Raw genomic sequence first — 13,081 nt, forward strand, 5'->3', positions numbered from 1 at the left:
ACTTCAACTGGTAAGTCGTGATTCATATTTCTAACCAACGCTTATTTTGATCAAAAGTAGTTCATCAGTCACTAAATAAGCGATCTCTCTGAGCAATTAGTTTACTTACATAAGAAGCTTACTGCGACAATCTGTATGTCTCGGACCATGGTTGGCGATAAACGGAATTTGATTTGTTGGTCATTCGATTGACTGAAAACTGTACCAACCGTATAATATGTGTTCATAGAGCGCATACTTTAAGAGTTTGAATTGTTCCATGACACGCAAAATACAAACTAGTATTCTTAAGTAATGATTAATTTAACTATGGTACAAAATGCGATTTTGACTTACTTATCTTTTAGGTTATAGCTATGATTTTGTTGAGCGTATATATTATTTAGAACTATCCAAACAAACTCGTCGGAAAGACTATACATGTCCATATAAAGCCACAAATCACTACCTATATTTTATCAAATTTGATTAAAATGACCATTGTCATGCAGATTTGACTTCGATTGCATAACAAGCCTAAGGCTTATATGAAACGCTCTCGAGTCCGTTTCTATGGAATCTATGGGGAGATCTAAAGAACGCTCCCACAGTGGGAATCGAACCCGTGACCTCCCGATCGCTAGGCGGACACCATATCGACTACGCCACGGCGACCTTTTAAGATTAATTTGAAACTATGACAGATTGCTTATGGAAACAATTTATCAAAAATATATTCTTGTTTGCAGAAGAAAAATAATAACTGTAAATACGAATGTCATGCTTCTTAAGTGCATTTTACATTTTTGGAAATGTATTTCACTTGGAATCAATGCATCCGTTAAAGCGCGAACTTAGGTTTCTATAGTCTTTCTTTCATGTTTGAGACTTTGATCTTCATATCTAGTTTAATCTAAACTGGTTTAACGGCGCAATTGTTTAGCAAGTACTCTAAACTACATGTTTATACACATCTCCAAAGGTCCCTTCCTAAGACCGTCAACATGCTCTTTTATTAATCGTATCACATGATACTGCAGCAAATTGTTTCAATCAATTAACTATATTTTCACAGTGAAAGTTTATATGTCACAATATTTAATAAAAAATTTAACACTTTATCGAGGGATTAAAGGGTTATCACTGGTGGATTATATGTGTGTAAGCATCCAATGTTTTAAAAGATACAAAATCACAATTGATAGCACTGTTTGCCCGTGTCAACATCAGATAGGGTGAAGACATTCTACCAAAACATCAATAAATTAAACCTATTACTGACCGTTTTGAAGCACATACCTCTGCGATTGAAAATGTGACAGATATAGGTGACACACTTTGAAATAATATTGTTTCGAAATAAACGTGCGTGTTGATTGTTATAAATTGTTCAAGATACTATCTTATTTGCTATGACGTCTATGTATAGTTACTTGTAAATAATAATTATATATTTGCAATCTTTCATCAACGTCGTGGATAGTTTAATTAGCGATAGGACAACAAATGCATGGGTCGCCCTATTGGAAAGGCCTATACAATTTCTATTTTTCAAAGATAAATGTAGAAAGATTATTAGGGTATTATTCAACATAATGAAGTGAAAATAAGTCTGACATAGTTTATATTCAATAGATTTTACCACTTTATTAATTTCACAGGACGGAGCTGCCGCAGTGATCAATGTACTTGATGAGTTTATATCCAAAGCTGTTAACAACAGAACTGTATCGAAACAAAAAAATGACCGTTCGGAAAGATAACATTTGTACGTTGAAAGAAGAAATGATAAAGAAATGATAAACGTACTCCTTAATGTTATTTCAAAAGAGTAACTTAATAGCGTCCATGCATACAGAGACATGCATTCCGAAAATGAAACAGATGGTTATAGTGTCCAATAATACAATACTTTATTCAAGTTATCTGTACGATTTTTGCGGCTTACCAATATCTACCGCTAACATAATTGTAATAGTAAATCAGATATGATTGTTTAGATGATCAAAATAATGCTAACCGTGAGACCAGTCCGTCTCCTGTCCAATGCCTGCCCGACACGGATTTTAATGGTATTGAATGGGCAACAGCTGATGCAGGGGAGGTAAAAGAGAAAAACTGCACAGACGGATACATCGGTAACTAACTTTATTTGAATAATAATCATCTTCGTTGCAATCATCATTATTATCTCCATAATCCTCATTAGCAAACGTGGAAAAAATACGAAATCTTTTTTCAGTAGCAGAATCTATGTATATTATGACAAAAAGACAGATTCGCTTGACATTTGGATCAAGAATGTGTATTATTAATGTTCATTCGTTTATAATATAACAGCCTGTGTATCTTAAATGCATATGTTTACGGTTGTTAAATTCATCATTGATATCCTCTGCCATTGTTCGAGTGTTTTTAATGTCGTACTTCGTATAGGGTATAACATACAAACATTTATATTTGATATCCATCACAGCAGTTTTTTCTTCCTAAATGCGAACTAAATTGAAAAAATACCTAGTGGTAAAATGGTCGTCATATTTCGATTTTCAAAGTTCGAGTCAAAATGTATTTTTTTTTCATGTGGTTTATTTTTCACCGAAATATTTATTATATTGGTGTCTTATTTTGAATATTTTTTTAAATGTAAAATACAAGTAACAAAAGAACAATTAAAAATATACCATGTTTCAAATCCATTTTATTGACATATGTCATATCCGTTTCTGTATGGTAGCTGTCATTGATATCGATCTTTATGTACATACATTATTCTTTATGTGTTATGTTCAATACATTGGAAAACAGGTTTAAACTATTAAATATTTAATCGGTTTCGGTATTTGATCCAAAATCATTGATCTGAATGCCGATTCGCTACCTATGTCAACAAAATTTACCACATCAACGGACGCATAGTACATAGTGTTTTGTAAATATCAATAAGTGTTAATCAATGAACTCGATCACGGCAAATATTATATATTTTTTTATTACGCTGTAAATAAACGCGAAAATATGATTAGCCATATTGGACAAATAAATATAAATGTTTTTTTATAGATGAAACTTATTTTTAAATAGGTATGAAAACACGGACTTGCAATGCAAGTGGTCATTATGAAAACCCTACATACAACTGCACAAAGCAGGCTATACATGCGATACTAAACAAGGTAAGAACTAAAGCGCTATTTATTTAAGTTGACTTTTAATCGTGTTGTTCGTGTTTATGTGGAACACCATGTTTGTTGAAATACCATATGACAGCAACAAGTGTTCAAGTTTACCGGTATATACTATAAGAAATATAAATATATATCTATATTTTCTCCTAATAGATTAAAACCTGAACAAATACGCAGACAAAAGTTTACAATAGTTAACAAAACGCATCAGCATAATATGTATACATAGTAAAATATGTTATCATTCGTAAGTGATCAACACAGTAAACATTGACAGTACAAACAGAGTTTAACTTATAAACACATATGTTTGAACTATTTTTTTAAGTCATGTAATTAAATAAATTTAAATAAAATTGATATTGTTAAGGAACATAAATCCCATAGAAGTCAACGAAACAGAAAACATGCATGTGGTATGCATGTGGTATAAATTTAAAACATTTATAAAATAGTGCACCAGGATATAAGGGTGTGAGTGAATACGTTCAACGCACATCCATGTGTATTCTCATATCAAATCGAAACATATGCGAAAACAATCTGTCATGCTAGGTACGAAAATGAAATTCTTCTTTCCGAGCAAGTTTGTTACATTTTAAACGTAACCCACGATGTAACGTTTTGGCATTATACAATTTTACGCCCCTGCGTTGAGAAACGTTTGACACACCACGAATACGTCTGCTTGTTGTTCAAGCGGTAAACTGCACCATTGTTAATAGACGTCCACCAAGAAAGTTTGAATGAGGGTTGCAATCATGCGTGCTATGTGGGGATTATTATACGGCAGAAAAAAGTACGTGTTCAACAATATTGTCACACCATCTCGAGCACTTGTGACACTGTTCCGCATATAATCTTTATAACAAACGCCATACAGCTCTATTCACTGATTTCAAATATGGGCATTAACTCTGAATGGGATTTTTAGATTCCATAAGGCACATTTTGTTACCGTCCTTTGGTATTATCTCGGACAAACCTGGTCTTTGAGTGCATATTCCCGAGTACCTATCTTCTCTGGACGGATTTGTCACGTATCTCCGGGGAATGCTCTTCCACTGCATTTTTTACACAAAGTTCTCACTGCTCAACTACATATTTAAATACTTATTTAGATTACACTTATGGAAGACCTAGATATATCTTGGATTACCGTCCTTACTCGGATACCCCTTTTTTTCCAAAATAATATTTTTTCGTGGCTCTATATTTTTGGACATACGGGTTTTCGTTCATAATTTATGACTCCAATTTTTCGGACAGTATATTTTTCAAAACTAGTTTACTAGATTTTTGCCCTGTTTTCACTTATCGATCATGGAGTTTAACAACCGGATTAAGGTCATAAAACCTGGCATAGAATGCCCTGAGGGCAAGGACCATTACAATTGCGTGATTGGGTAGATTACCATGTAAATTACCATGTATACCTGTAATAAACAATAGTTTCACCCAACAGCATTTAAAATGCTATCGTATTCAGGAAGCAGTATGGTTGTTTTTTTTACAACGGTTTATATACCATTTCAGGTAAGAGATTGCAAATAAGTGAAATTGTATTTTATTTAAAGCAGAGAAAGGAGAGTACAACACAAAACAATAATTGCACATTTATTAATTGGTTTTATTTCATTATTATAATTGGCACACAACCATAACATACATGTCTCTAAATTTTCGGACACTCGTACTTTTTGAATATTTTTCGCATCTTAATTTTCGGACACGAACAAAAATAATTATTTTAAAGTGTCCGAAAACTTAGATTAATTACGGTAATCCTTGGCATTTATAATAATTGTAAAGAAATTGCGTCAGTCTATTCATAAACACGTGCTTGGTCAAGTATCTACAGAAAAGACTGCATTACTGTCCAAAAATGTAAGTTTTTTTTTGCGTCAACACCGGTTTCGAGCGATTCAACATCTAACACTGCGAGTGAAACTTTAGTGCTGGTAGGCAGTTTCAATGTTTGTGTTTCACGCAAACCCTGTGGGCTACTACAAGTCGTTTAATTTTCGTTTGCGTGCATATATTCCGAAATTCTTATCCGTAAAGAGCTGTAGGTATAACTACTGATTGGTATAACGTTTTAAGTGTAAGTGGATTTAAACCTCCTGGATGTAACCCACTCGTCAGTATGTTTAAGCACGTTCCTCGCAGTTTGTTGCTAGCGTCTTTCATTGTTTCTGCTGTAGAAAATTACTCGTCGCATATAAGACCTAGGTGGTTCTACACCTTGACTTCACTTAGTTGTTTCGTTCCCATATACCACTTTCTTTCACAACAAGATCGCACACTGTCATTAAAGGCGATAACGCTACACTTGTCGGAGTTATACTCGAATCGCCGATGCTTGGAGAACTTGTCGCAAATAGGTATTGCAGCCATTGGCGGGATAACGATATTAGAATCATATCATCCTCATCGGTCGGTGCACAAATGCTCAGACTAAACATGCATAATACAAACCCACTCTCCGTCAGTTCTTTAATAAGGTGGTTGATAAAAGTCAGATAAAGGATCGGTGATGATTTTCTTCACTGCCTGGTCCCCTGTTTAATTTTGAAGGCTTCCGACATAAGACTTGTATACCATACTCAACTTGTGATATCCCGGTGAAATTCTACTATATTAAGGAGCATTGTTGCGTCAATGCCGGCCTCAGTCAACTTGAAAATCAGGCCTTCGTGCAAGACCCGGTAAAAGGCTTGGCGGTAGTCCAGGAAGCAGACGTATAACACGCATTACAAATGACGCTATTAAGAAGCCGAGTTTGTCCTGGAAACCTCCCTGCTGCTCTTTAAGCCGCGATGTCAGTTGGTTCTTTCAGCGTTGCAGAATTATCGTTTTATAGAGCTTCAACAACGTGGAAGTAAATGATGTAGCTTGATGGCTGTTTGTTTGGTCTTAACGCTTTTATCCGCCCGTATAAAGTGTTATTATCACAACCTTTTTCATTTAATCGGGGACATACACTTTCGCAACTTATATTGTTGCTATGATGTGCGAAAGGATAACTACCGCAAGAAGCAAATGTTCGTAGCATATGGTGTCACATCCGGCGTCTATACCGGTTGTACAGGCTTTGATAGCAGCGTTCCGGTAGAACAGTTACAGAGCTGTTGGGTTCGATCGTCGACCTCACAATCCTCACCCAATTGTTGACGCGTTGTTACCATTCGTTATCAAATGTAGGTTTATCTGACGGGTTTACTCACAATTTCATAGTGAGTAAATCAATTATTCACTAATCTAAATTGCTTCAAAAAACAAAAACGAACAACAAGACAACAGAAAGGTATAAGGCATGTTATTGGCATAATATTCAGTGTATAAGGCATGTTATTGGCAGTAAAATACAAATTCAATAGAATATTGATTAAGCGGACTTCATCATGACCCAGGGCGTATTTGCTCATTGAACGGAATACTGATGATTGACTGTTTGAAGCAAACGGAAACCCAAAATTGAAAGGCCATCTTGGTTACAAAAAATACACTAAATAATGTTACAGCAAAGGAGTCAACATGTAAGTAATATTAAAATATCAATAAAAATAATACCCTTGACTGCATCTAATATGAAAATCTGAAACAAACTCAATTTACTATATAAACAACAACAGTGTGTACACACTTCTCTTAAATATTTAACAGACGTAAATTCTGCAAATAAAAATTAATGAAACCAAAACAAAATATGCACATATATCATACAAATGATATAGCAAATTTAACCAGGTAAGGGGTGAGTGGGCGGGCAAACGACCTTTCTTTGCTGCCACAAAACCTTGCAATGCACGAGCTAATTTTCCGCTAAAACAAATCGTAAAACGAAAAAATACGATAAATACCGAAAACTATAAATAGAACCAATTTAGAAACGTGAATAATTTCATGTATAGCATCTTTAAATAGTTACCCCATTGCTCGGTAAGCTCGTGTGCGCCCCTGTAAATCTTGTTATTGAATTTAATGCCAGCACTTTTATACGTCGCATTCGATCTTTTCCAGAATGTTTTGCCATACATTTTAGCCTCTTTGTTTAGATCCTGGTCAAGTTGCACATTGAACTGGCATTAGTGCCACCGGTAGAGTCACCGGAAGTTAGCTTTTGCATGCTTGTATTGTCGGGTTTGTTAATTGCTTGAGTTACGCGGACAGCCTTGTCTACACCATTCGCGACGCATTTCGTGTGAGCACGTATGTGCAAGTTTCAAGTCTGTTTTCCATAAAGGCTTAAGAAACTGGAAATTTTCGGGCACGGGTAAAAACTTGAAGGCAGAGTGAAGAGAACTAGTAAGAGTATGATACGAATCGTCGATTCCGGATATACCTAGTGCTTGGAATTCTTGAAAAGTTCTCGTAGAGCACTATCGTCTTCTTCAGAAGAATGGTATTGGCTGTTTTTCCCTGTCCAGTCAGCGTTTTTCATTTTATCATCGGAACAAATATAAATGGGTCATGCTTTCATACATCGGTATAAGTAATTTCAACAGTACCGGTCTGTGATAAGGAAAAATTATACAATCATCATCAATAATTTCGCAATGCATAACATTGTCCATATTTTCTACAGGCATGCATACATAATCTATTAGGGAAGATTTACTGTTTTCGTACGAGACAAACGAACATTTGCCCCGACACACGCATCACTCATATTAATCGTAACATAATACATATAGGATAACCAGTTGGGCAGCAGTAATTTTATTGGATTGTTGACATCAATCTGTAAATTAATGTTAAAGTCTTTCATGAATAACGGTAAACCATAATCTGAGAACATGTACCATAAATAATATAACTTCTCAAGGTATGCTCACATCTCGTCATTTGGGTTATTAGAGCATATCAAACCCACCTGAAATATGAATGCATACAGATGTTTGCTCAGTTGTAATTTATTTTTGATAATCCTATCATCATCTTTAGGCAACAAAGCAATACGACCGTCTAAGAGTTTGTGCAACGTACGTTACACTATATTTGCAGGTTAAAAACAATGTGAGTGCAGACATGAAAGAAACAATCGATGATTTAAGGAAAGAAATCAGCTTTGAAAACAACAACACTTCTGAAAAGACGACACTTCATGTTGGTGACATTGAAACTGCGACAGAAATTATGAAACTTATTACTGACCGTTTTGAAGCACATAACTCTTCCATTGAAAATGTGACAGATGTATGTTAGATACTTTGAAACTATATACTTTTGAAATAAACGTGCGTGTTGATTTCGTGTAAATCAAATCTTGCTTTTAGATAGTATCTTATTTGTTCTGATAATTTATAGCTACTTTTTAATTATAGTAATATGTTTGCAGTCCTTCGTCGATGTCGTGGACAATCTAATTAGCGATAGAACAACACATTCATGGGGCGCCCTATTGGACAAGGTTTATACATGTTGTGTTACATATAAATGTAGAAAGATGTTGAGTGTATTATTTTATACTATGAAGTGAAAAGTATGTTTAGCATAGTTAATATTATTTCATAGATTTCGCCACTATATTAATGCTTTAGGGCGGGGCTGCCACAGTGATCAACGTACTAGATGAGTTTATATCCAAAGTTGTTAACAACAGTGCTGTATCGAAACAAAATATGACCGTTCGGAAAGATAATATTTGTAAGTTGAAAGAAGAAAAATCACTAATATATTAACGCAAATGGTCCTTTTTGAGTAAACCGTTTCTTTTAAAAACGTTATGTATTACAAACATTGCACTCGAATGTTTAAAAAAACACGCGTTATACATAAATTAAATGTGTTTTTTTCAGTTCTTGAAATAGGCTCTGTGGCGCAATGCTCAAAGATAAAGTTTCCAAATGGTGGGAAAAACGGAAATGTTCCAGATTGGGCTATGACGCGACATGATTCTGTTGAAGTTGCATGCCGTGGAAGTAACTTGTTTTGTAAACCTTACGACAAATTAACAAAAACTAAAATGTATGTATTACGAGCATTAAGCTGAGATAGAGATGAAAGTAAATATAACACAATCATTTCACATTGTCCTAAGATAGTTCATATATGGACTTCCTCTTGTTCACTTCAGATTACAATTAACGGTAATAAATACAATACAGCTAATACCTGTTATTTTCAGGTGGTGGACTGACGTTTAGTGGTTCCCTCTTCAGGAATATGTCGTCGATAATGTCGTCAAAAACTAAATGCTCGAGGTAGGTAAACAGATTGTTTATATTGTTCGTTTTGTCATTGATCGACGTGCTATATATCAAACTCTACGTGGTGTACATAACTATCGATATAGCTATGTTACAGGCATATGGAAATCAATGCCCCGGTTCTTGCGTTCAGCGTGCACGATTCCATAACGGCTTCTGATGCACAGAACGTCACATTAGTATTCGAATTATTTAATGTAAGTTAATGTAAAATTAAATCTTCTCTAACACACTTCAAACTTCGTACCGTTTTGAAATGTTTAAACGTATATTTAATGACTGTTTAAACTGGCAGTATATTCTATTCACATTTCTTTAACAAGTAAATCCTTTTATGTGCTATTTGTTTCCACAGACAGACTTAGCAAAACCGTCTTGCAGCTTCTGGGAAAAGGGTAATTCAAGGTAACTCGTAAACGTAAATTTTAAACCATATATTCTATCGTTAGTTTAATACACGGTGCAAATTACACTACTTCGCTTTCTTTAAACATAAGCCATTGTATTCACCATAAAAGGTTTATATCTGAATTCAGTGGTGAAGGCTTCTGGTCTAGCGAAGGATGCAAACTGGTAGAATATAACCACCAGACAGGACTTGTAACATGCTCATGCAATCATCTCACCAACTTTGCTGTCCTGATGAGTCCAGGCGTTACAGTAGAAAAGGTACACTTATACAAGTGTCCTGCAAAGAAATCTGATTGTCTTTAGAGCTACGAGATTACGAGTAAACATATTAATGTTGAACGTTTGGTTTGTACCATGTACCAATTGAGAAGTTTTAGCAATCCGTTAACATAACACACGAAGGCAAGCGAAAACTTTAAGGTTATGGAAATATACTTTGCTTTGCATTTGAATTTGTTTTAATGTTTTATTTCAGATCCATCATCAGACTCTCAGTGCTATAACAGTGGTTGGATGTTGTCTGTCCCTTGCAGGTCTTGTAACATCGTCAGTAATTTACGTATACTGTTGGAGGTAAACACAAATATTATGCCGCGTTCAGTGTTTACGTTATACGTCCGAAGTATTAAGTCGCGTTATTGTTCTTTATTGATAGGAATCCTTTCGTGCAAGATTAATTATGCATTATACATTAATTCTAACACGTTCTGAGGTAAACGAACCTTCATTGACTAAGGTTAAGCAACATAAATATATTCTTTGCACCCACCATACAAACCATCTAGTATGTGATCTCAAATATATTTTTTAATACATATAATAACACATTTTCTCTAAATATTTTTATGTTAGGTTCAGTGTATTGGTCTAACAATTTTGTTCGTTACTCTTTGATTCAAGGATGGTAAAGTCAAACCGAGCAACCTTGCTGTTAAACCTGTGTGCAGCTCTGTTCGTTGCATATCTAGCGTTCCTCATAGGAATTAAGCGCACACAAACAACGGTATTTTATAACAGAGTCGCGGCATCTCTTTATAGTAGTGTTGTAACAATATCAATGTATAGCGATATAATAATGTAATAATGAAACATGAACTTATTGTATAATACAATATGTAACCATTTTGAAATATTAACTGCTAAAATGTGTTATTGCAATCAGGGATAGTGCAGTAAAACCGATCTACCTTGCTGTTAAAACTGTGTGCAGCTCTGTTTGTTGCGTATCTAGCGTTCCTCATAGGAAGAAAATGCACACAACCGATTGTATTGTAAAGATACATGTGAACGGCAGTGAAATGATAATGTTGAGCCAATCTTCTGTTGCATATTTATAAATATAGAATACTTGTTAAAACAACAACAAAATAAACCTTTCTGAAACGGTGATTGTAAGGTGAAAAATTGTTTATATTGTAGAAACTGTTTTCGAAAGAAATTATACCAACAAGTCTAATATTTATTTGAAGCTACTTAGCGTTTTTTAAAACAATCGTGTGCCCTAACAGCGTGCAAAACATGATAATGTGCGTATCTGCTTTTAAGGGCGCTTGTACATTCACCGCCGTGTTGCTTCACTACGTGTATCTCGTGGCATTCTTCCTGATGTTGGCAGAGGGAGGCGTTATTGCGTTGATGGTGCTAAGCCCGCTAACCAAGAGGGATAATGTCCCCTACTTTTTTGCAGGAGCATATGGTTGGTAGCAGGGGTTAATGCGTTGTAAGCTTTTATGATGATGGTTGTTTCTGTCAAGTATGTAATACCTTTCAGATAGGTATAACATTTGAAAGAAGGTTATTAATAAACATATCATCGACATAAGCAATTATTAATTAGAAAGAAGTTCAACATGATCAATTTTTCGACTTGAATAGCTTTTAAAGTAAAGTAGTGTATACAGTTAATATAAAAAAAGTAGATGTGTACATGATCACACAAATTATATATGTTTATTTAAGGCTTTCGTATTTTATATACTTCAAAAATGTCCTATTTTAGTAATATATATATACAGCATAAGAACAGGACACAACTAAAATTTAAGTTTGTCTCACATTCACACAAAGTTTCGAATTCATCCCGTTAGAGTTTCTTTAATGTGTGGATCCAAACATCCACAGATGATTTATATATAATACATGCAATGACTAAATAAGAATATTATGAATCTAGATCAAAGGTTCTATTTTTAAAGCAAAAATTTACGCCATAAAATCATGCCATGATTTGTTTAGGTTTTCCTGCAATAATTGTTGGTGTGTCCATGGTCGCGACACAGTTGGATGGTTACGGCAATGACAGATTGTGAGCTATCTTTTTAATATAAAACCAATGATATAATTTATTACCATACACATGAATGTATGTGGACACTTGACATAAAAAAAAAATAGTATACACTAACTAGTATTATTGTAAAGTTTGTATGTTAGCTAGAGAATTTAGAGTAATAAGGGACTTGATTTTCGTATTTTTGCGTATTGCTATTATATGTTTTACTATGAAATGTTCTAATACACAATTATAAAACAATTATAAAGGCAAGCAATATAAGATTCTTAAAACGTTTGCTATTACCGGAATTCGAAGATGGACCCTTTGTGTAAAAACACATGCAAAAACGTGCTTTTTATATTAAAATCACTTTTTAAACGCTATATTAAAAATATATGTAATTTCCAAATTATCGATGATACACTTTACGAATTGTTTCTAAATTTACCGATTTTGATAAATGATTATTTTTATGGAACATATGTTTCTAATTTTAACTCAATATGCTATTGATCTTATTTATTATAACGCATACAACTTTTCAGATTCTGTGACATTTTAATGTCATTTTGCCAAGCTGTTAACAATACCAGTTAAGCTCTTTTGACCCAATATTGTATATCTCGTACTGCAGCTGCTGGTTGTCAGTGGAGTCAGGTCTGTTTTGGGCGTTTGCAGGACCGGTCCTTGCCATTGTCGTGGTAAGATTAGTTTCCTGTGATGTAGATTAGCAAACACTAGGTTGTTTATATATCTTCTTCAATTGTTAAGGGTTCGTTAAATAGGAACGGTACTGGTGCGTGGGCTCCCTGCTTGGCATATTGGCGTTTATGCTTTCAGACTGGCGCCCGGTTGGCCTAACATTTTAGCCGGAGTTATTCAATTTCAAAAGCTAATATACAAATATCCCGAAAAAGATTGCGTTTATAATTGACGTTTAAAGGCGTAGTGACGTGCGCAAGTACCAGATTCCATTTTTTAAGGGGATGGACACACTTTGAATTCTGTGTCGTTCG

At 34.5% G+C, this 13,081-nt stretch overlaps 1 protein-coding gene and 2 long non-coding RNA genes across 3 annotated transcripts in view; all 3 read left to right on the forward strand.

Moving 5' to 3' along the window:
- Positions 1–6,512: 6,512 nt before the first annotated feature.
- On the forward strand, positions 6,513–9,374 carry LOC127853631 (uncharacterized). Its single transcript, XR_008036703.1, has 5 exons — positions 6,513–8,366; positions 8,509–8,580; positions 8,711–8,816; positions 8,969–9,091; positions 9,298–9,374. It is a non-coding gene; the product is annotated as an uncharacterized LOC127853631 (long non-coding RNA).
- A 90-nt stretch (positions 9,375–9,464) lies between these two features.
- LOC127852774 (uncharacterized) lies at positions 9,465–10,053 on the forward strand. The gene is made up of 3 exons (XR_008036260.1): positions 9,465–9,576; positions 9,735–9,784; positions 9,916–10,053. It is a non-coding gene; the product is annotated as an uncharacterized LOC127852774 (long non-coding RNA).
- A 216-nt stretch (positions 10,054–10,269) lies between these two features.
- LOC127853018 (adhesion G-protein coupled receptor D1-like) overlaps positions 10,270–13,081 on the forward strand; it is a 155,525-nt gene continuing 152,713 nt past the window's right edge. Inside the window, exons 1-5 of the mRNA XM_052387135.1 lie at positions 10,270–10,363; positions 10,691–10,793; positions 11,336–11,486; positions 12,026–12,095; positions 12,700–12,766. Coding sequence (XP_052243095.1) covers positions 10,692–10,793; positions 11,336–11,486; positions 12,026–12,095; positions 12,700–12,766 — 390 coding nt within the window. The 5' untranslated portion in view covers positions 10,270–10,363; position 10,691. The remainder of the gene's footprint in view (positions 10,364–10,690; positions 10,794–11,335; positions 11,487–12,025; positions 12,096–12,699; positions 12,767–13,081) is intronic.

This window comes from Dreissena polymorpha, chromosome 12 (genome assembly GCF_020536995.1).
Source record: "Dreissena polymorpha isolate Duluth1 chromosome 12, UMN_Dpol_1.0, whole genome shotgun sequence".
Lineage (NCBI taxonomy): Eukaryota > Metazoa > Mollusca > Bivalvia > Myida > Dreissenidae > Dreissena > Dreissena polymorpha.